Raw genomic sequence first — 23,929 nt, forward strand, 5'->3', positions numbered from 1 at the left:
TGTTTGAATAAAAGAGTAGAGGAATACAGATAGGGAAAATTAAAGAAATCTTAAAGTTCTTAAGATCAGGGGCTTCCCTGATAGCTCAGTTGGTAAAGAATCTGCCTGCAATGCAGGAGACCCTGGTTCAATTCCTGGGTTGGGAAGATCTGCTGGGGAGTATTCTTGGGTTTCCCTTGTGGCTCAGCTGGTAAAGAATCTGCCTGAAATGTGGGCGCCCTGGGTTCGATCCCTGGATTGGGACGATCCCCTGGAGAAGGGAAAGGCTACCCACTCCAGAATTCTGGCCTGGAGAATTCCATGGACTGTATAGTCCATGGGGTCGCAAAGAGTTGGACACGACTTAGCGACTTTCACTTTAAAGTTCTTAAAAATGTTCACTTTGTTTTATTTTTTAATTAATATTTCTTATATTTTTGAGAGCAGTTTTAGGTTCACAGCTCCTATTTTAGTGACACTGGTAACATAAATATTCAAACAATTAGTACAAAACTAAATTCTACAGGGACAACTTTAGGAATTTGTTGTTGTTCCCAGATCCTATGGTTTGAGTGCTCATTATGCGCTGGACATGGTGTTAAATTCTTTAATTCTTTATATTTTTCTAATATAACCTTGGCCACAACCCTTCCTTTTGAGGCAGTCACCCCTCCTCCCCATTTTACAGATGACGAAACTGAGAAATAAGGAGATTAGTAACTTACCCTGGACAAAGTGGCAACAATAAGTGGCAACGTGGGAATTTGCACCTTAGTATATGTGACCTGGGCTTTCCAGGTGGCTCAGTGGTAAAGAATCTGCCTGTCAATGCAGGAGACTCGGGTTCAATCCCTGAATCAAGAAGATCCTCTCGAGAAGGAAATGGCCACTCACTCCAGTATTCTTGCCTGGAAAAATTCCATGGACAGAGGAACATGGTGGGCTACAGTCCATGGGGTCTCAAAAGAGTCGGACACAACTTAGTGACTAAACAACAACATACGCGACCTGAGTGCCTGCTCTTTAGTAATGTTACACTGCTTCTCATTTAGTATAAGCAGAGACTGGTTGTCTTTTAAGAGGTATTCCAAAATATAAGCCTCTAATATTCTGATTTTAGGTGTTTTAGCAGATTACTAGAATATCTTGTTTTGAGTAACAGCTGTATAGAGGTATAATTCACATACCATCCAGTTCACGCATTTAAAGTGTACAATTCAGCGGTTTTTAGTATAGCCACAGGGTTGTGCATGGTGACCATAATACATTTCTGAACATTTTCATCACCCCCTAAAGGAACTCTGTATGCTTTAACTCTTACTCCTCATCCCTCCCTACCCTAGGTAACGATTAATCTGCTTTCTGTCTCTACGGATGTGCTTATGCTGGACATTTCATGCAAACGGAATCATACAATATATTGTAGCCTTTTGTGACTGGCTTCTTTTTCTAAGCATAAGGTTTTCAAGGTTTATCCTTGTTGTAGATATTATCAGCACTTCATTCCTTTTATAAGGCCCAATAGTATTCTATCCTGTGGCTTGACCACATTTGTTGATCTTTTTGTCAATTAATGACAAAAATAATTAATGACAAATTAATTCATTTGGGTGGTATTCGTCTTTTGGCTATTATAATTAATCCTGCTATGGACATTCATGTGCAAGTTTTGTTTTTATTTCTCTTAGGTATATACTTAGAAGTGGAATTGCTGGGTCAAATGGTAACTCTCTTTGACTTTTTAAGGAATGCCAAACTGTTTTCCAAAGTGTACCATTTTACATTCCCACCAGTGGTCTATGAGGGTTAGAATGCTTTCTAATCAGGTGAGTACTATCAGAGTTTGCCTACAGAGTCTGTTTGACACTGTGACATAAAGCAAATTTTATGGGTTGTTGGTCAAGCTTTTATCTCGTGGACATGTTTATACTGATCTTCAACAATTGTAGATATTTGTAGACCAAGGGTTGGCAAACTATGTGTAAACTACCAGATAGTAAATATTTTAAGCTTGACGAGCCACACATCTGTCACAGCTACTCAGACTCTGACATTGTAATGTGAAACAACCATGGGAAAACAAATTAGTATGGCTGTGTTCCAGTAAAACTTTATTTACAAAAATAGGTGGTGGGCTAGATTTGGCCCTGGGCTTTAGTTTGCTGATCCTGTTATAGATTAAAAATGAAGCTGGAGCTGACTGTCCAGTTTCCAGTCTTGTTTACCTTCAAGGTTGGTGAATAGTAGTCTGAATAGCCCCATAGTAGTAGGTTGTTTCTACAAAATATAAAGATATTGAGACTGGCCCACTGAAATATTTTCACTGTTAAATGGAGAAGTACTATATGTTTAGGTGGTTGTGTGTGTGTGTGTGTGTGTGTATTGCTTTTGGATTCTCTTTTTGACCCTAAGCTAAAGGGGAAGAAACTCATTAACATTCTTATTGTCTGACTGGAGACAGAATAAATGTGGAGTGCCTGAAAACATTTGTTTCCTTCATTCTTATTGCCCATGGCATGGATGAAAGCAGAGTTGAGAACATACTAGAAATTAACAGAAATGGAATATTTGAAAAAAAATAATAGCTTTAAAAAAATTAGGGGGAGCAACACTCACTAAATCTCCATCCCTAATTGGAGAGTTATGATGTGCCAACGATGTATATTTTATGACTTCACCAAGAGCCCTTGCTAGAGTCATTGTTTGTTTTTTTTTAATATAAATTTATTTATTTTAACTGGAGGCTAATTACTTTATAATATTGTATTGGTTTTGCCATACATCAACATGAATCCACCACAGGTGTACATAGTATAAATAAAACTTCAAAATTCTCTTTTGTATCTGAAATCCATTTTGCACAATATATTTTGAGGTAGTAGACATATACTATTTAGAGTGCTTTGTGGCTTAAAATAAAACTGTCATTGTATCTTTGGTACATAGGAAAGATAGTATTCTTTGAGCTTATAGATTTACATCAATCGTTTGCAAGACTGTTCTAGATTATAATTTTTGTAGTGTTGAGAAAAGGTCCAAAGATTATGTTAAAAGAGGGAATTTTGTAGCAACTTCTGTCTTTGCATTTGGACATTTGACAGATGAATTAATTGTTCATTATGTGAAATTTCAAAACTGAGACAAGGAGAATCCCAGAGTATATATTTAGGAAACAGCCATATATAGGATTTATGGATATTGTAGTGTTCTTTTATGTAACCTCCCCAGATTTTATTATGGCAGCAGTGTCCACATCTTAATCACAAACAAAATGAGGTGGAAAGATTCTGAAGCTGTATTCTCTGATGTGATTGGGCACCAAATCTAAATTACCTACATTTACAGAAGAGCATTTCATCTACTAAGTCATGTTAACATTGTCAAGTAGAAGAATGATCATGCTGAAATCTATTTAGACCACTTACTTTGATGAAAATACTTCTTAGGTTGGCTTCAGAGAACAGTAAAAGGCATCTCTTCCTATGATAATTTGTGGACAGTATTACTTATATTGCATTATTCAGGCTAGAAGTTTTTGCTGAATTCCATCTGAGCCATTAGTTCAGAAGCAGAATGGTGAGCTTTTATGTAGAACCTTTACTGGTCTTCTTAGGCTTAATATTGTCTTAACTGGATCTTTGTCCCAGCAGTAGTATCTGGCACTGGATTTGAGATTATCTTTTTCATATTTTTTCTTTAATTTAGTCACTTGTAAAATAATTAGATACTTGTAAAACAAACAAGAGGGCATTTTCACTAAGGACTTTCTTTAATTATATTTCATGTAAATTAAAAAAAATCGTTACTGGAATATGCAGATCACAGGTTAAAGTGATAATGTAATTATCTCACATTATAATCAACATGTGCAATACTTTTAAAAGCATGCCAATAAGAATGGAAAAAAAACCCTCTACTGACCATCCATATTGTAGATTATATTCCTTTCCTTGGTTTTCTTTTTAAAAGCATTTCCCTCTTAAAATGGATGTAAAAATAATTTGTGTTAGTATCTGTTCAAATGAATACATGATCACTGTTGCAGAAAGAGCCTGGGAATAGAATATGGAGGGGGAGATTCTAGGCTTGCTGCTCTATTTTTTTTATTACCTCCATTAATAGTGTTTCTCCCATTGCTGAGTGTTTCTCTTATACTGCTGGGAAGGGATCGCCACACTTCTATAATCTATGACCCACTTACACTAAAGGTCGAGCATGTTTTAAATTGTGATCTGATTAAAGTTCAGGCTTCTTGGTTAGATTTGCTGGGATGGCTTCAGAATTAGCCCCATAAATGTGAATATGGACTTGAAGATCTTATTAGAGTGACCCTTTTCCCCATGAAGATACATTCATAGACATAGTCCTGCAAAGCCATGTACAAGTTGGATTTGATAAGTGCAGATCAGAACTTGCTAGGAAAAGTAGTATTTTAAGGAAAGAATTTTAGTTGTGACACATCAGCATTTGGTTTCATTTTCTTGTAAAAAAAGGGTGAAAGTGAAAGTTGCTCTGCTGCTGCTGCTAAGTCGCTTTAGTGTGTCCAACTCGGTGCGACCCCGTAGACGGCAGCCTAGCAGGCTCCTCCATCCTTGGGATTCTCCAGGCAAGAACGCTGGAGTGGGTTGCCATTTCCTTCTCCAATGCATGAAAGTGAAAAGTGAAAGTGAAGTTGCTCAGTCGTGTCCGACTCTTCGCGACCCCATGGACTGCAGCCTACCAGGCTCCTCCGTCTATGGGAGTTTCCAGGCAAGAGTACTGGAGTGGGGTGCCATTGCATTCTCCGAAAGTCACTCAGTCGTGTCCAACTCTTTGCGACCCCATGGACTGTACAGTCCATGGAATTCTCCAGGCCAGAATACTGGAGTGGGTAGCCTTTCCCTTCTCCAGGGGATCATCCCAACCCAGGGATCGAACTCAGGTCTCCCGCATTGCAGGCAGATTCTTTACCAGCTGAGCTCCAAGGGAAGCAAAAGAAGGATAGTGAAGGCTATATTTGATCTACCTCATTTGATCCTTATGAACACAAAATGACATAATTTTTCAAATATCTTAAACTATCTTAAATACATTATTTTGCAATGAAGCACTTCTAATTAGAAGTGGGCTTTGTTAAGTATATTTTGATTTTGCAAGATTCATTTACCATTGTCTGTAAAACTGATTTGATTTTCTTATTTGATTTCTAGAGCTTTATAGGACTTGGGACATGTTGGGTGAAAAATGTTGAATAAGGAGATATGAGGAAGACTTGTTTGTATTTCACTGATGGGGTAATATTTACATGGAGGTCAGTGAAGGAAAAATCCTGTCTAGTGTGTTTCTCCTTGCTTTTCTTTAAATGAATTTTATTTGAGCTTTGAAGTTTGGAACTCATTATAAGTGGCAGAATTTTGTAGTCAATCTGGTGTGAACTTTGGCAGCTACTTAAAATGTTGAACTTCCTGTTTAGTAGTGAAGTATAGAGCAGTGGTTCTCCAGGGTGGACTTCATCCTCACCAGCAGAGCAGTATCACCTGGGGATTTGTTAGAAATGCAGATTCTCAGGCCCCAGCCCTATAGATCAGAAGCTCTAGGGGGTGGGACCCAGCAATTTCCTTTTTAACAGTTCTTCAAGGGATGCTGAGGCCCATTAAAATTAGAGAAGCATTGATTTAGAACTGTAGATCAGAGCTCAATAAACTATGGCCCAAGGGCCAAGTCTGCCCACGGTCTGTTTTTGTAAATAAAGTTTTTCTGGAGTACAGCCACACTCATTCATTTAAATAATGTCTGTGACTGCTTTCACACTACAAGGGCAGAGTTGAGTAGTTGCAGCAGAGACCATATGGTCCACAAAGCCTAAAACATTTACTTTCTGACCCTTAATACAAAAAGTTTGCTGATCCCAGCCCAAGTTGAAGCCTTAGTGTTGATTTCTTTCCCATAATAACTGAACTACAAATATCTGAAATCAATAGGTAAACACCTATTTTTTCCCTTTACTCCTGCCCATTGCTCTCTCTGATGTCAAATTATTGCTCAGTGACTAGAGACTTGTGAATAAAAGTAATATACTACTGTGCCCTTTCCTTCTATGTTTGATAATAGTGGTAGCCTGTTTAACAATTCTGTGACATTTCCTCACTGATTTTTGCACTGGATGTCCTTGGTTTTGCTGTACTCCAGTGTAACCTAACTTAGTGATCTATTATATATTATAGTCTTCATTTCTCCCAATTTTTGCTGCCTTTTTACTACCCCAAGAAAAAAAATCACTTTGTGACTGCGAAGTTTAGGAATTCACTGGAGCTGTTTGGTGTACTCTAAGCCATTGAAACAGCATCATCCCATTTGGAAAATTTTTATCCTTGGCCTGGAGTGCTTTAGTCACTTGTACTTCAGAAGGATGTTTATGAACACATAGATAATGAATACTGTGGGTAATCTTAGGATGTTTACTGGATGAGTTTTCGTTAGCCTTCCCATAACCAAGGATGGTTATTTCTATCCTTAGCTGGAATATCATTTATTGCACCCTCCCTCAATATTCTTTTGTACTTGCTCTCAGGCTTTAAGGTAACTGGTGGTCAGTATCATATAAAATCCACGAACTGAACTTCAATGTTGTTCTTATCTATGCACTTGGAGTCCTTCTCTCTACCCACACCACTGAAGGAAGTGGGGGTGGGGGGAGGCCTTCTCCTAGTCTCCATTAGTTCTCTTAGTAAGATCGGGCAAAAGTGTCGTTTTTGCAGCTGTAACTCCCTGGTTGTACATGACTGATGTTTTAAATTAGGAAACACGACTTGGCCAAATAATACTGAGCTGTATTATTGGTGAGTTTGTTGGGCCCATGATTTCTTTCAGTCAACTTGCGTTGACTACTTTGGTAGGAGAGGCTGGGTAAGACACAGGAAATCGTGAGCTTAAGACTGGAAATGGTTGAGTTAGACCTTTCATTTTAGGCTGTGCCAGTCAAGTTAATTCATACCATTTGCCCTGCTTACTCATCCTGAAGGTGAGGTACAGGGAGAGAAGGTCAGAGGCCAGCCCTCAAAGTGTGGCTACTTAGTTCTATTGTCAGAAGCAACCCATGTACTGGAGAACTTGAGCTTTACTGTTTTGTACAATATAGTGTGGAAATGCAGTGTTTTAAGAACTAAATTGTTATTTATAGCGGTGAATAAAATGTGAACTCTGTAAGAGGGAGCAGTGTTCTGCAGCCTTATTGTCCCAGTCAGCACAGTAGCCACCCACACGAATCATCTGAACAGCCTCATCGTTTCTGTTTTATCTACCTGAAAATAGGGGTCAGGGGTGGGTAGTGGTGAAAGATTGGGGAATCATGGCACACTTCAGGCAAGAGAAGTGCTCTGGTGACTGGCTGTGTTCTCCTTTGTCTGGGAGTCTGGGACGGCCCTGTGGAGCTGGAGGTAAGCTTTAATAGTTCCTTTTTGTTCCTCGGCAGCTGGTGGTGCCTGGGAGCTGGGTGCTACTTCCCTAGAAGCAGCTACGATAGACGAGTTCTGCCAAATGCGTGGATTTTAAGCCATTTGAAAAGCTATAATGTTCAGACTAAGAATTTCTTAGTAGGCAGAGAGTGTCATTTAAGGGTACTTCTGCTGCAAAGATAAGGTTCATTATGAAATAGACACTGCAACAAGGCATCCATGTGACAGAAACTTATTGGAGCTTGTGTACTTTTCAAACCACATATTTCTTTAATATATCTTTTCAGCTTCATTAGGTCAGGATTCATGGCTCTTATAGCTGCTGCTGTCTCTCTACAGCTAGGACAGCATCTGGCACACGGTCAATTTTCATCATATAGTTGAGCCAATTCAGAGCAGGGGGGGTGTAGATGAACACACGAAAAAAGATAAAATCTGACCCATAATGCATAAAGTCGGGAGTTCAGATTTTCATTTAGTGCTAATATTTTGCTGCTTCAAAAACCATCTAATTCTCATCATGTCCCTGTGAGATAGGTTAGCAGATACAGAATCGTACAGTATATGCTGAACATAATGATGGAATCCTGAATAACACTTAGCATCCCTATTGAGAACTGTCAGATCATTGTTACAATTAAACTAAAGGAAGAAAAGACATTTCTAAGGTTGAAATGGAATGGAGAATTTTATGGTGAGTACAGTTACTAAGATCTGTCTTACCAGATCTGTCTAAAAAGGTGTCCTCATTTGTAAAATGGAGACAGTAGAATCTACCTCATAGATTTGTTTTAATGACTAAATGAGACCATGGCTATAAAGCACGGTTCCTGGCACCTTGTAAGCGCTCAATAAACATGAGTTGCTTTCATCATCAACAGAAAGTTTTGAGAGCCAAGCTCTGTGCCTAGTACATCCTCCTTCCAGGTGTTGCACCAATTTCCTTTGCCTCTCTCCTTGCTGCCTCACTCCTTATTCCATCTGGAGCATCCAGAGTGAGGTATGAAGCTGGGTTGGAATTCCAGTCACTTAGCCCGTCCCCACCTGACCTTGAGCAAAGGTAAGGGGCCAGAGGTAATCCTGGCCATCTTCCTAATACTCTAGCCACTGACCAGACATGGCTATTCAATGTTAAATGAAATTTAAAATTCATTAAATAGATATTTCTCCAAAGAAGATTTACAAATGGCCCATAAACATGAAAAGGTGCTTAGCATCATTAGTCATTAGGGAAGTGCAAATCAAAACCACAATGAGATATCAGTTAACACACACCAGGATGGCTGGAGTCTGAAAGACAGACAATAACAAATGTTGATGAGGTGGTGTAGAAATTGGATCTTTCATACTTTGCTGATGGAAATGTAAAATGGTGCAGCCACTGTGGAAAACACCCTGCAGTTCTTCAGAGAGTTATAGTTTCTACAACCTATCAATTCCACTCCTAGATACATACCTAGAAAAATTGGGAACATATATTCACACAAAACACTTGTAAAGCAATGTCCATAGCAGCATTATTCATAATAGCCAAAAAGTGGAAACAACCCAGATGGCCATTGACTGATGAATAGATAAACAAAACGTAGTTGTACACAGTGGAGTATTATTAGGCCATAAAAGAAATAAGAAATGAAGTGCTAATGTGTGCTACCACGAGGATGAACCTTGAAAACATTGCACTAAGTGAAATAAACCAGATGGAAAAGACCACATATTGTATGATTTCATTTATATGAGATGTTCAGAACTGGCAAATTTATTGAGACAGAAACTAGATTAGTGGTTGCCAGAGGCTAAGGGGGAAGGAGGGGATGGGGAGTGATGGCTAATGGGGGTGGAATTTCTTTCTGAGATTATTAAAATGTTCTGGAATTAGATAATTAGATAAGCACTATGCTTGCTGATCCGGAGAAGGCAATGGCATCCCACTCCAGTACTGTTGCCTGGAAAATCCCATGGACGGAGGAGCCTGCTGGGCTGCAGTCCATGGGGTCGCTAGAGTTGGACACGACTGAGCGACTTCACTTTCACTTTTCACTTTCATGCATTGGAGAAGGAAATGGCAACCCACTCCAGTGTTCTTGCCTGGAGAATCCCAGGGACGGGGGAGCCTGGTGGGCTGCCGTCTATGGGGTCGCACAGAGTCGGACACGACTGAAGCGACTTAGCAGCAGTAGCATGCTTGCTGATCGAGATGTATCTTTGTGAATATACTAGAAAACAGTGAATTGTATACTTTAAAAGGGTGAACTTTATGATATGTGAATTGTATCTTCCTCATCTTGTCTGTTTTTTCTGATTTTCTTTTCCCGTTTCTTAGTCTTGGTATCTGTCTTTCATGTTAGAGGTAGCCCTCCAACAAATAGTTGAGCAGGTTGCTTCTATTATGGAAAACTTGATTGGGAAGTCCGTGGACGTGAATGGGGCTTGTTGCCTGGGTTTCTCTGATTGGGGGAAACCAGGATATTTATGAGGAACTAACTGTGAGGTGTTTTGTTTTTTTTTTCCTTAAGCCAGTCAGTTTTTCTTCCTAGGACTCCTTGAATCTCTTGTGGGAGGGAATTTGAGGGTAATAAGGTCGAATCTAGTATTCAGAAGCCCAGTCTGGAAAGGGCTGGGTCTTTCACCCTTGGCTGTGCAGATGTTTACCTACCCCTTGTTTGTGGTAGAGCATCCCATTCTGTTCTCGGTTATGACTGGTGTTCCTGAGTTCAACCTCTCCAGGAAGTCTTCTGCTGTGTGGAGAAAAGGCAATTACCTGATCCTCTGGTTGAGGAGAAAGAATCTGAGAGTCTTACTGCTCTTTTAAAGGATTTCCTCTTCGCTCCCCACCCCCCCCCCCCCGTTCTTAAAAGTAAATTCCTATTTCCTTCAGATGTCCCTGAAAACGTCACTTCTTGAACTTTTACCTTCTGCTTTTCCAAGGCCCTCGGGAATGAACTGGCTTACTTGCTTCAGTTTAGGTGCCCTCACTGGAGGTACTTGGCAGAAGGAAGAAAGATACAGCTAAGTTAGTTGCCTTTTTTCAAACTGTTTTCATCTACAATTTTGTAGACCTCTCTCTCTGTCAGATTCTCTCTCACTTTCTTTATCTTGTTTTATATCTTTCCTAATTATTCACTCTCATGGCTTCTGAAGGGAGATTGATAAATGTTTATATTCAATGAACTGTGTTTAATCTAAAGCCCCTCCCTCCATCAAAACTCTCTTTCTTAGCTTTCAAATTACTTCTTGGTTATCTGGCTCCACGATTAGAATATGAGCTTCTCCGAAGCAGAAACCAGGGATTTTATATCTCTAGCACTACATAATGTCTTGAGTATGGTAGAGTTATTAAATGCATGGACTTTGAATGTGCGCCCCAATCCGTGGCTTCAAATTTCAGGCAGTTTACCAGTCTGCCTTGGGTTTTACTTACTTCTTGTATAGAAATTCAAGTGAAATAGTGAAATCCTTCTGGTAGAAAAGTTAAGAAGCTCTCCTCTTTTCCTTGTGTGTGTGTTGTGTGTTAGTTGCTCTGTCGTGTCCAATTCTTTTGCGACCCCATGGACTGTAGCCCGCCAGGCTCCTTTGTCTATGGGATTCTCCAGGCAAGAATGAAGAAAGTGAAAGTGAAGTCACTCAGTCATGTCTGACTCTTTGCGACCCCATGGACTGTAGCCCACCAGGCTCCTCCGTCCATGGGATTCTCCAGGCAAGAATACTGGAGTGGGGTGCCATTTCCTCCTCCAGGGGATCTTCCTGACCCAGGGATTGAACCTGTATCTTGTGTATCTCTTGCACTATAGGTGGATTCTTTACCCCCTGAACCATCAGGGAAGCCTTTCTTCTATCTTTCTTTGATCCTTGCTAATTCCTTGCCTTATCCATATTATCCAATCACTTCATGGCAAATAGATGGGGAAACAATGGAAACAGTGAGAGACTTTATTTTTGGGGGCTCCAAAATCACTGCAGATGGTGACTGCAGCCATGAAATTAAAAGACGCTTGTTCCTTGGAAGGCAAGTTATGACCAACCTAGACAGTGTATTAAAAAGCAGAAACATTACCTTGCCAACAAAGGTTCGTCTAGTCAAGGTTATGGTTTTTCCCGTAGTCATGTATGGATGTGAGAGTTGGACTCTAAAGAAAGCTGAGCGCCAAAGAATTGATGCTTTTGAACTGTGGTGTTGGAGAAGACTCTTGAGAGTCCTTTGAACTGCAAGGAGATCCACCCAGTCCATCCTAAAGGAAATCAATCCTGAATATTCATTGGAAGGACTGATGCTGAAGCTGAAACTCCAATACTTTGGCCACCTGATGCGAAGAACTGACTCACTAGAAAAGACCCTGATGCTGGGAAAGATTAAAGGCAGGAGGAGAAGGGGACAACAGAGGATGAGATGGTTGGATGGCATCACTGACTCGACGGACATGAGTTTGAGTAAACTCGGGGAGTTGGTGATGGACAGAGAGGCCTGGTGTGCTGCAGTCCATGGGGTCACAGAGTCAAACCCAACTGAGTGACTAAGCTGAACTGAATTCCTTATCCACAGTACATCTAATGCAGGGCCTTACATTTGTCCAGGCTTCCAGAACCCCAAGAAAATGTCAGAGCTTTAAGCCCCCTGTGGCTGTCTCATTCCCCTGAGCTCCCTTTTGTGTCTTGGACTGAGGTCTTGTTTGCCCCAGCCATTATTGCAGCTTTAGGCAGCTGTGATGTTTGTTTGCTAATAATTCCTATTGTTTTCGACAATGCTACAGGCCTGGAGCTTTCCCTTGGAGCTCCGAATCGGCTCAACTCCACAGTGCCAGTGTCCACAGAGCTATAAAGCCACAGAATTGTAGTGGGGGTAATGGAAGCAGCTCCCAGTTAAAATGCCAGAGATACTGCCTGTCTTACCTAGGATTGTTAGTACCTGCTGTCGGAATATATTTTTGATACCCATTTATAGTTTGATAGCTTTTCATTTAATATAAGTACTTCTTCATGTCCTTGATAATTCATTATAAATAATTTCTGATGGCTGTGTATCATCTCATCGTTTGGATGTCTCATAATTTATTTGATAATTCCCCTGTTGTTGGACTTCAGATAATTACTTGTTTAATTTGTTTCCCTTTCCCCAAAGGCTCTAAACTCAAGAGGGCTGGGACTGTTTTGTTGACTATTTCATTTTCAGTGCCTGACAGTAATTTTTGTTGAAAGGTTTTTCTCAAATTTTAAAATATTATAATAAGTAACACTTTGGTTTTTTTTTTGTTTTTTTTTTTTAATATTTAGTCAATTTACTCAAATGAAGAAAACTTAAATGATACAGAACTGAAAATATCAGAAATCTATATACAATAAAAAGTGAATATAAATTAGTCAATTCCATAGACATTTCCAGTTAAGCATTCATACAAATACAGATTCGCCTTTTTCTTATATATAGGAGTAACACATACATACATACATGACATGATTCTGGCAAAAAAAAAAAAAAAAAGAAAAATCAGAGATACTAAAAATATTCTCAAGTTTTAAGAATGGTGTAGAATAAGTTTTAACAACATTCTACATGAATGGAAACCCCTGATTTAATTCCATGATTTTATCATGCCAGAAGCATGTTTGCTTTTAATTTTCTTAAACAGATATTGGTATCATACACATTGGCTTATTAATAATTAAGGCATTTTGCATACACAGTATCTCAGTGCGAACAAAAAACTTAGTACTGATTATTTTCTATAATGGTTTAAACTTTCAAAGTCTTTTCAACATAAGAAAATAGTAGCTGCACACATTTAAGTGTTTTCTTATAAAACACAATCTTAAAAAAAAGTAATGATGATTGGTCTCTGTGATTCCTAGTAATAAGTCCTGTCTTATTTTTCACATAGTATAAATTATATTCTTATGCAGGATTGCATTAAGACCCAGTAGTTCTTAAACAATGTTACCAAATAACCATATAAATCCCAAACGCAGCAAAGGTGAACAATCTTCGTAGTGCACTTTCACCTCATTGGAGCTGAAGCTGCTCCTTTTGGATCTTTTTCCACTTCAATGTGAAGTAGATCGGTAGCATTTCATTAGTGGTTTCAACATACGTTTCTCTTTAAAGGAAAAAATGGTTTTGATTTCTTCCATAGTTCACAGTTCTCAGATGAGATATTTCTGGGGAAATCATATCGTCCAAGGATGTTTTGAATAGCCAAATGCTGTAGACGAAGTCTTTCAATGCAACTGTAATAAATAAGCATCTACATCCTTGGCTATATTACCAGTATATCCTGGAACCAAAGTAAGATGGTTTTCCTGTTCCCACAACCCACTTAATTGCTGTTTTAAAATCTGAATATTTCCATCATTCACAATTTCTGTTTTGGATGATAGTTCTGACCACCACCTTTTTATGACTGCTTGAAGCCAGTTTAAACCAACTATTATATATTCTTCAAATCTGCTTTTAAGTAGTGACTTTACTAGAGGCAACAAATCTACACAGCAGCCAAGTGAGATATACTGTTTTTCCTCCTGTAAACTATTGGTGAGCACAGGAAGGCAATCCACCACAACTCCAAGGTCCTCTATCCTTACTAAATATGCTACAAGTTCACTAATACTTCTCTTTCTCCAGAAAGTTAAAGCTACATTCAATCTCAAGTTCCTGCTGAACAAAACCTGTGCCATTGTTTCATGGTCCTGAGAAACCTCAGAAAAAAAGCCACTATATTTTGATGATGGGCTTTCTGTCTGTGAAGAACCAGAATCACTGGTGTTAATCAAATATGTTCGGCTATCATGCCGTAATTTTTCAGAGAGGTGGCCTGCACAAGCCAGTTCATTTTCTTTATTTGCCATGACACAGCCCCCACTTTTAGGGGACTGCTTTTTTCTGTAACAAGGATTTTGAATAGGATGATGAACTTTCTTTCTTCTATAGATCATCTTACGTAGTTTATCTGGGCTTTTCACAGCTTGTCCAACTGTTCTAGTTATGTAAGTAGCCAACTGTTTTGGAGATTTCTTAACCTCCTTCATGTTCTTATTAGTGAAATTAGAGATCCTTTTTCTAGGAAGATCAATGGAATGACCCTCAGTATTATTACAAAAGTTGCGTTTTTTAACATTGTGGGTTTCAGATGCCATAATCTCTTAAATACCGGCGCCTCATGGTACCGCGGCGCCTCCGCCCAGCCCAGGCGCTGACCGACTGCGCCCGGCAGCCCAGACTACCCCTCGGCTCCCCAGCCGAGATCCAGGAACGGCCATTCAAACGCCGCCGCGCGCGCGGCCCGCCGGGATCATAAGTAACACTTTGAAGGGTGTCTTACTGCCAAAGCTTTATTCAGATTTCAGGTTATTTTCTAAGAATGGCATCCAGAAATGTAATTGCCTGGTCAAAGGATAGAGACATTTTTAAGCCTGTTGACATAGGTTGCCTGGTTGATTTCTAGAAAGGTTCTGCCAGAATGTCTTTTTTCAGCAGCAAATGGTATCCCTAACTGTGTATTTGGCAGCATTGAACATGCCAGTTGCTTAAGTTTTATTGACCTGATGGGCAAAAATGTTATTTCATTGAACTGTTTCATCTTTTTGATAACCAATGAAAGTTTTCAATTTCCTCATGCTTGATTTTTTTGTTTTCTTTCTATAAATTGGCCATTTAGGTTTTTCCTCCATTTTCCTATTAGTTACCTAATGTTTTTCTTGCTAATTTAGCTAAACTTTATCAAACGTGTTAACCTATTATCATTGTCTTTCAGATATTTTTCAAGTTATTTTTCATTCTGTTTCTGATGAGTTTCGATATGTGGAAACTGACAGTCATACAGAAGGGGCATCTTTATTTGGCGTGATTAGCTCTCATTGCTGGTCTGCTTAATAGGAAGGGGTATCCTAAAAAAAGTTTATGTATCTTCAACATTAAAGCTTCAGAATACACATTAAATAGCTAATCCTTTTATCTTGGGCTGCTTTTCTTTGAATATGAGTCTAATTGATTAAAAATCTGCTATATATTTCTTTTTTTTTTAACATATCATCCAAAATTCATCATCAGTGATTTCTAGTTTTAGTTTCTTTAAAGTGGAGTGATACCTTAATGAGCTGTATGTAATTGTTGCAGAATCTTTTCAGGTATTTAAAAATCCGCTCCTCCACCCCCACCCCCAACTCCCCCCAGGTCTTTAGTAGGTTTTTCACCCATGTTAAATTCAACATCACCTTTATCTGGGCTTCCCTGGTGGCTCAGAGGTTAAAACGTCTCCCTGGAATGAGGGAGACCCGGGTTCAATCCCTGGGTCGGGAAGACCCCCTGGAGAAGGAAATGGCAACCCACTCCAGTATTCTTGCCTGGAGAATCCCATGGAGGGAGGAGCCTGGTGGGCTACAGTCCATGGGGTCGCAAAGAGTAGGACACGACTGAGCGACTTCACTTCACCTTCATCTGGTTTTTCTAGCCAGTTCCCCTCTTTTTGCACTCACATCCGATAAATGTGACTTATAATTAAGAATTATAGTAACAGGCACACAACTAGCATAAAGAAGAACACATTTGGAAACAAACATAAATAACTCCTGGTAAGTAGGCAATTTGTAGAGCTCACAGGCAGGTGTACCACACAGTAGCCTGTTAGCCTTGAGCAGTCACTGTGCTGAAGGCATTCTTTAGGTTTCTACATGGGTTGACAGGGGCTGGCGGGCAGGGGAGGTGGCAGATGGGGGAATGGGTCAATCTGTGAAGTTGGTCATGTGGAGGTTGATTAGGAGAGCTTCTAATCATAGTCCAACTCTGTCAGTCCTTCCCTTTGTTATTGCTGTAACTGTTTGGATGGTTAGAAAGTCCTTCCCTTCCTGGGAGTCATGTGGTAATTCACCTACATCTCTCTCTTGATTTTGATTTATCTCTTACATTTAACTCTTTGATGTATCTGAAATTTATTTTATTTTTCGGTATGAAGTTAAGATCTAAATAGATTTTTTTTGTAGTCCTCAAATAATGTGCCGGTGTTGCTAGTATAACAGGTGCTGTCTTAAAAGTTACTGATCAAAAGTGTCATTTCTGGTTAACAACTGCTCTAGTCTTGGGAGTGGATGGTCAGTGTAGTCCTTGGGTTGCAGCAGGGCATGTAGTGAATAGATATTTTACAGACACACACACACCAAGAAATGGGTATTTGCCAAGAAACCCCTTTTAGAACCCTGGGCCTTCCCCAAATGGTGATTTGAAGGGGCACCTGGTTTCTATTTGGATAATAGTGAATTAAAGTAGTTTATTAAGCAGCTTAATAATCATGAACAGTTAATAGCTAGTTTATTAATAAAAGGTATACCAACAAGGACGGAATTAAGCAAAGTTCTACAGATACTGTCAAATTCAAAATTGTGATTTGTCCCCATCTATTTTACCAATTTCTGTGGAGAAATTCTCTATAATAATCCCTTAGTCCTTTGAATTATGGTTGTTTCTTTTAAGTCTTTCTCTGGAATAAGTTGACCTCTCTCAGTGCAATTATTGCTTTTTCCTGGGCCATAGCATTAGGTTAGTTAGTGAAATACTGCATCTAATACAATTTAAGGCTGTGAACAGTTTATAAGTATTATATAGAAAATATGGGATTAATATTAAACTGTTATGAAGCAAATGTTACTAGTGGTAATTTTTACTATACAGTGGTGTTTATGCTGGTTTTACATTTAAAAATTTTTTCTCTTTAAAGGCCCACTATATGAATTTTACTTTCAAAATATTATTGTTTGGTTTGATAGGTTCTGTTTAATCTTCCCAGCATTTATTTGTATTATAAGTCACTCCAGAGTGAATCATCAGCATTGTATTAAAGCAGCCAACCAACCAACAACCACCCAATAGGGGAGATTTGTTTCCGCTGGAGGGCCTTACTCTCTAAGTTGTTTCCTTCCCTTGCTCTGGGCAGTACCATCTGCAAGCTCTTTTCCCCTCTCCCAGTTTAGGGTATGGGAATTCTCACTAGAAAGCAGCACAGAGCACGTGCAGCAAGTGTCCCCAAGTCTTTCAAACCATCTGGAGCTACCTGTGGCTGTTGTGTAGTCTCAAATTTCAGATGGCTTTATGATCTATTGGCAGATGGCTAAATTGGAATCATTGTGTCAGAGTTTTATTTTTCCATTCCAGGATAGAAAAGTGAAATAGGAAATAAGACACTGAAGATTGTGATATTTTCTGTGAATTTGAGAAATATTGACATTTTTCAGATAGGAGAATATGACTAGATACTAATGTTACTGCTTTGGATTTTCTATCTTTTGAGTTACATTTCTTCACCTAGGATTAGCTGTGGAAAAGTGGTATTTGTAATGAATTGATGATTTCAGTAGATATGATTTCGTTTTTGGTACCTTCAGAGACATGGCTTAAACTAATTAGAAAGATATCACTACTTTGTGTAAGTCTCAAAAAGACTGTTGTTAAGCTTTCAATTCAATATTTGCTGATCCTGCTGTGCCTGATACCTGAAAATAAAAAGTCTTATGATTTACTGAAAAGAATAAAATGGCCCTGACCTCAATCACTCCCTTGTATCCACATACCATGTATTGCTTCTGCGCCCTTTGAATCCAAGATGATTCCTCGACTTGGTACATTATTAAGCTTTGATGTTTCACTCTCTGTCTGTTTAGGGCATGTGTAGACTATTTAAATGCACTTATCTTGGAAATGTACAGATGTATCATACCCCGTTTTATTTGCTTAGATAGCACTAAGACTTCAGAAGTATTAAATATTTGAGTATTTGGTTAGGAATTTGGCATTTACACACACCCACACAACGTATGGACTGAGCTAGCCCAGAAAAAGATGAAGGTCTCCTGGGCAGAAGCCGGGCCAGATTGGGGGTGGAATTTATGAGAACCTGGTTTGGGACATACTTATGATGAAAAATTTGCCCTCTGCCATAATCCATTCAGGCTGCTGTAACAAAAACACCATAAACTAGGTGGTTTAAACAACAGACATTTATTTCTCACCGTTCTGGAAGCTGGGAAATTCAAGATCAAGGTGCTGGCAGATTCAGTGTCTGGTTGAGAGCCTGCTCCCTGTGGTCTTCTTCTTGCTGTGTTCTCACATGACAGAACAGGGGAGAGAGCTCTCTGGGGTTTTCTTTATAAGGGAACTAATCCCATTCATGACCACTCCACCCTCATGACCTAAGGTGAAGGTGAAGGTGAAGTCGCTCAGTCGTGTCCGACTCTTTGCGACCCCGTGGACTGTAGCCTACCAGGCTTCTCCGTCCATGGGATTCTCCAGGCAAGAATACTGGAGTGGGTTACCATTTCCTTCTCCAGGGGATCTTCCCGACCCAGGAATCGAACCCAGGTCTCCCGCATTGGAGGCAGACGCTTTAACCTCTGAGCCACCAGGGAAGCCCCCTCATGACCTAATCGCCTCCCAAAGGCTCTACCTCCAAATGTCATCACATTGGGGATTAGGTTTCAACATAACAATTTTAGGGGAACACAAACATTCAGTCTATAGCATTCTGATTTCTCTTCCATGTAGGTGATCTTGAAGATCATGCAAAATTTCATTTTTATGTTGTGCTATGACTTTTATTTCTTCAACATTTTCCTCAAAAAAACAATATTTCCACTATGGAATATTCTAGTAGGGTTTAAGAGCATATGCAGTGTATTTTATATATTCTGTTTTTGTTTGTGTGATTTGGTAAACCATCCCAGATGGTGCCCATTGTGGACAGTAATAGCAAGGGAGAAAGCTGTTAATGGCACAGCTTCTAGCATATGTCTCCTGATTGGGGGTGTTTATGCCCAGTGTCAAAGGTACACCATGGTTTACCCATTGTGTAAAGTGGCTTTTAGAAAGTTACAGTATTTTTCCATCCATACTAGCTAAGTAGGAGGATGGATTAGACAATAGGATCTATCTGGTGCTTTTATCTTTGGCAGGTAGCTGTGCTTTTGAAAGAAGCTTTTATCTTCTCATCTAGCCAGAAGGTTTTGATTTATAACTTGAAGTTTCCTAACTCTGCTTGCATGTGTTTTTTTTTGTTGTTGTTCCTTTTAAAATAAAGTTCCTTTAACATTCAGACATATTAATTTATAGCACTAGTAGAACAGTCACTTTTACTATCCACATATATACCTTTTATTTTCTGTAGTTAAGATCTGTGTTATATTTATATATTCAGTATGTAAGGTATTCCAAAAGTGACTTGAATAAACTTGGCCTTAAAGATGTCTTCGTAACTTGTTCCATATTGTTGTTATTTCCTTGATAAAGTCTGCTCAGTTTCCAAGCTTCTATAAATTACATTTCTAGACTTTCTATGTGTTTCTCTTTTTTGTTGTTGTTGTTTAATATAAATTTATTTATTTTAATTGGAGGTTAATTACTTTACAATATTGTATTGGTTTTGCCATACATCAACATGAATCCGCCACAGGTATACACATGTTCCCCATCCAGAACCCCCCTCCCTCATCCCTCCCTGTACCTTCCCTCTGGGTCGTCTTTCAAAGAAAATAGGTTTTGGAAAACTTTAATGAATTTCACCTGGGAATATGTCTGTAGCACCTGTTTTAAAGACCACTGATAGTAGGATGTTAATGAGTACATTTTTTATATTACTAAAGCTTTTCTAAACATTGAAACTTCAATTACCTTTATCCTGGGTACTAACACTTGGATCTCGGGGATTATTTCACTGCTCTTATTGAGGTTGGGGGTAATAGCAATGAGTCATTATATTTGGTAGGCAAATACTTGCTGATTTAATTAAACTTGCCTAGTTATTTTTACCTTATTGTAAATTTTAGTCTGTAGATCTGAAGAGGTTTCTCCACTTTGGGTTAAAAAAAAATACTTTTTGTGTGTGATAAACTTTCCCTCCCCCTCTTTTCTTTTTTCTTCTAAGAAGACTAATTCAATAGGGTAAAATTGGATTCTTACATGAATGCTAGTGCTATTTCTGCCTGGTGGAATTAAAATTATGAAAATGATTGGAATATATTCTTGATTTGTGTGTGGTTCCTGCACCCCAGTCCATTACTTCTTTGGTGTAAAATCAGAAGAATGAACTCTTACTTGAGTTCTCTATACTGATACACAGGACAGTATAACCATGTTCTTGAAGTGGATTTAATTTTAGATGTTGAATATTTTTAATAGCAAATTATGATAGTTGTCAAGAATAAATTACATATTATAGATGTATTAATCATTTATATGTTCATAGTATTATAATTTAAGGGTCAAAATTTTTCACACTCATTTTGTGTATGATCTTCACATCAGTCCTATGAGGTTTAAGTAGGTTTTACCATTTCTTCCATCTCACAACTGAAGGAATAAGTTTAATTTTTTTTTTTTTAGAAAATGTGACTGATCCAGAGTTAAAGAATTAGATTACATTATTTAATCTGAGTTACTTGATAGGTATAGAAATCTTGACACATTTTCTCCATTGTACTATTTTGATTTTCTCTTAGAATTCTAGAACTGGGAGAAACTGAAGTTGATAGAAGTGGAAAATAGGTTCTATATCATTTGCCAGGCTGTTGAGACTTGGAGCTGAAACAGTTTTGTAGATGTACTTCCAGCTTATTGGGATAAAGTACCCTGATTGATTGATTACCTGTGCCCGAAATGGACATGGGAGCAACTTATGGATGGCATATATGTGGCAGTCAGGCTAAGTACACCTAAGGTTCTTGATAACGTTTTTTTGTTTTTTACAGTTTCTATTTTGACATAAATTTAGAATAAATGTGGTTAATTCCTTAGTGAGTTACAGAACTCTGTGTATCTGTTAAGGAGTTGAACTTCACTATGTAAAATAGAAAACCCCCAAAATAATGACTTAAATAAATCAATTTATTTTTCACTTACTAAATGAGAATTCTAAAGTTTAGAATTCCAGGGCTGGTAGAATGTTTCCAAGATACCATTAGACTTAGGTGCCTTCTATCCTTCTTCCCAGGCATCATTAGTGTATGCTCATGGCTACCAGGTAGCTCCTGAGTCATCTCATCTGTGTTCTGGGCAGGCTGGAAGGTGGAGAGGCATAAAATGGTGACTGCCAGGTAAGACCTCTTTAAAGAACTTTCCTGTAAACCATATACAGTGAAGTCTGCTTTCATATCATTGGTCAAACTATAGTACATGGCCACCTCATCTACCATAAAACTGGGACATGTACTTTTACTTGAGTACATTGGTGCCCAGTAACTTTGGGCTTCTGATAGATAGCAGGAAAGAAGGGAGAACAGATATTAGGTAGATGATAAGCAATCTTTCCTTCAGTATACTCCTTTAGCTATCCAATCCTCATTCAATCTTCTTTCCATACAAACAACATGCTCTCCCTCTCCTCAATGGAAACACCTCCAAAGTCTTGTCTAGCTATTGTATCCAGTTTCTACGTTCTCAATTTCTTGGTGATGTGCAGTCCTCCTCAATAGGTCTGGGTATGGCTTCCTGTGGTCTGGGGTCCCACAAACTACCTTCCTCCTTCATTGTTATAATAGGTAGGAAAAGAATAGGATAAATCTTGTAAAAGTTCTCTCAAAAGAGGAAGAATGGGAAAGATAGCAGGGATCAAATACTATATTGGACAGGAAGAGCAGAAACTCCCTGCCCTGGCAGTGAAGTCCCTTTGATGACCTATCTGGCAGCCCCTGGTTCTGCTCACTAGGCAGGGTGGGATTTCCTTTGTCTGGGAAATAAATTTGGGAGGGGAGTTCCAAGATCCTTGAGGAGCTGTGTGATTGCTCTTCTCTATAGGTCACAAATTACAGTGAGAGCTGCTGCCACTGAATTTGGAAACCTAAATACAGTGAAGGCAAGTGGATCCGTCGGTGGCAGAGGCCAAATGGCACTCAAGCCACCAAAGGCAAGGCAGCTGTGGTTATCTAAATTGATAACAGAGTCAAAGCAGCAACTGAAATAGTCTGAATAATACAGGGGGATTCCTTTTGCCCCAGAACTGGCCCCTGACTGATCTCTATAGATTCTTTATTGTGCATTCTTCATGGCCCTATCTGAAGTACCTACTGGGGAGTATACTTTTCTTGGGGAACACACAGCCTTCATAGCTAATGTTCTGTGGATGAGGGTTTGGGGCCATGAATTATTATAGAGATTTAATATTTCCTGGCTGCTGCAGAACAGTCCGAGGGTTCCTACAATAGTATTATTCCCTCAAAAACTTAAAAGATTTTTGCTGTTTTTGCTTTTAGTAAGCTCCATGGTGGGGGAAGCCACATCTAGAGATAGTTTCTAAGCTTGAAAATTCGTCTGCTTACCAGCCTCTGTGCTCAGCCCTTTTTCTTTTAGCTTTTAAATTAATAGCCAGCAGCCTTGAGGTAGGCAGCATTCTTAATCTGATTTTTGCTGGCTGGTTTTCTTCCCTGTCCTGAAGAGAACTCTTAAAACAGCTTGGGGCTGTGGTCTTATCTCCTGCTAAGACAGCTACTTCTGTGAGTTACTGCTTATAATCACCTCAATTTGAGGTGCAGAGGCTGTTGGTATTTACAGCCCTGAAAAGCTTCAAATTATGTGACTCTCAATCTAGATTGAAGGCTGCAGGCAGAGAATGGCTAGCTCTAGTTTGATTGTGTCTCTTGTAGGATTGGGCTCCAAAGCTGTTAAAATAAAAGTCATCATATACACATATCCTGAACTGTTCCTTTATTTCTCTGAACTCTAGCCTCATTTGACATATGGTGTTATCAAATATTCGCTACCACCTAACCAGTATCCAGCTTTAAGAGTCACTAACTATGAATTGGTTAGAGACTAATGGCATTCAGTTCAGTTCAGTCACTCAGTCGGGTCCAATTCTTTACGACCCCATGGACTGCAGCACGCCAGGCTTCCCTGTCCATCACCAACTCCTGGAGTGTACTCAAACTCATGTCCATTGAGTTGGTGATGCCATGCAACCAACTCGTCTGTCATCCCCTTCTCCTCTTGCCTTCAATCTTTCCCAGCACTAGGGTCTTTTCCACTGAGTCATTTCTTTGCATCAGGTGGCCAAAGTATTGGAGCTTCAGCATCAATCCTTCCAGTGAATATTCAGGACTTATTTCCTTTAGGATTGACTGGTTTGATCTCCTTGCTGTCCAAGGGACTCTCAGGAGTCTTCTCCAACACCACAGTTCAAAAGCATCAATTCTTCGGCACTCAGCTTTCTTTATGGTTCATCTCTCACATCCATACATGACTACTGGAAAAACCATAGCTTTGACTAGACGGACATTAATTCTTATGACTAATTTTCTGTAAAGTCTTTCCATTTCCTTGCTTGTGCTTAGTCGCTCAGTCATGTCTAACTCTTTGCGACCCCTTGGACTGTAGCCTACCAGGCTCCTCTGTCCATGGGAATTCTCCAGGCAAGAATACTGGAGTGGGTTGCTATGCCCTCCTCCAGGGGATCTTCCCAACCCAGGGGTCGAACCCAGGTCTCTTGCATTGCTGGTGGATTCTTTACCATCTGGGCCACCAGGGAAGCTGGGCAGCTTGGGGTGCATTTGCTTTT

At 39.3% G+C, this 23,929-nt stretch overlaps 2 protein-coding genes across 14 annotated transcripts in view; one reads left to right on the forward strand and one right to left on the reverse strand.

Annotated features, from left to right (window-relative positions):
* CASK (calcium/calmodulin dependent serine protein kinase) overlaps window positions 1–23,929 on the forward strand; it is a 372,876-nt gene that overhangs the window by 9,861 nt on the left and 339,086 nt on the right. The window lies entirely within an intron of this gene.
* On the reverse strand, window positions 13,106–14,711 carry LOC129638500 (KATNB1-like protein 1). Its single transcript, XM_055562983.1, has one exon. The coding sequence runs from the start codon at window positions 14,535–14,537 to the stop codon at window positions 13,623–13,625; it is 915 nt and encodes a 304-aa protein (XP_055418958.1). The 5' UTR covers window positions 14,538–14,711; the 3' UTR covers window positions 13,106–13,622.

This window comes from Bubalus kerabau, chromosome X (genome assembly GCF_029407905.1).
Source record: "Bubalus kerabau isolate K-KA32 ecotype Philippines breed swamp buffalo chromosome X, PCC_UOA_SB_1v2, whole genome shotgun sequence".
Classification (NCBI taxonomy): domain Eukaryota; kingdom Metazoa; phylum Chordata; class Mammalia; order Artiodactyla; family Bovidae; genus Bubalus; species Bubalus kerabau.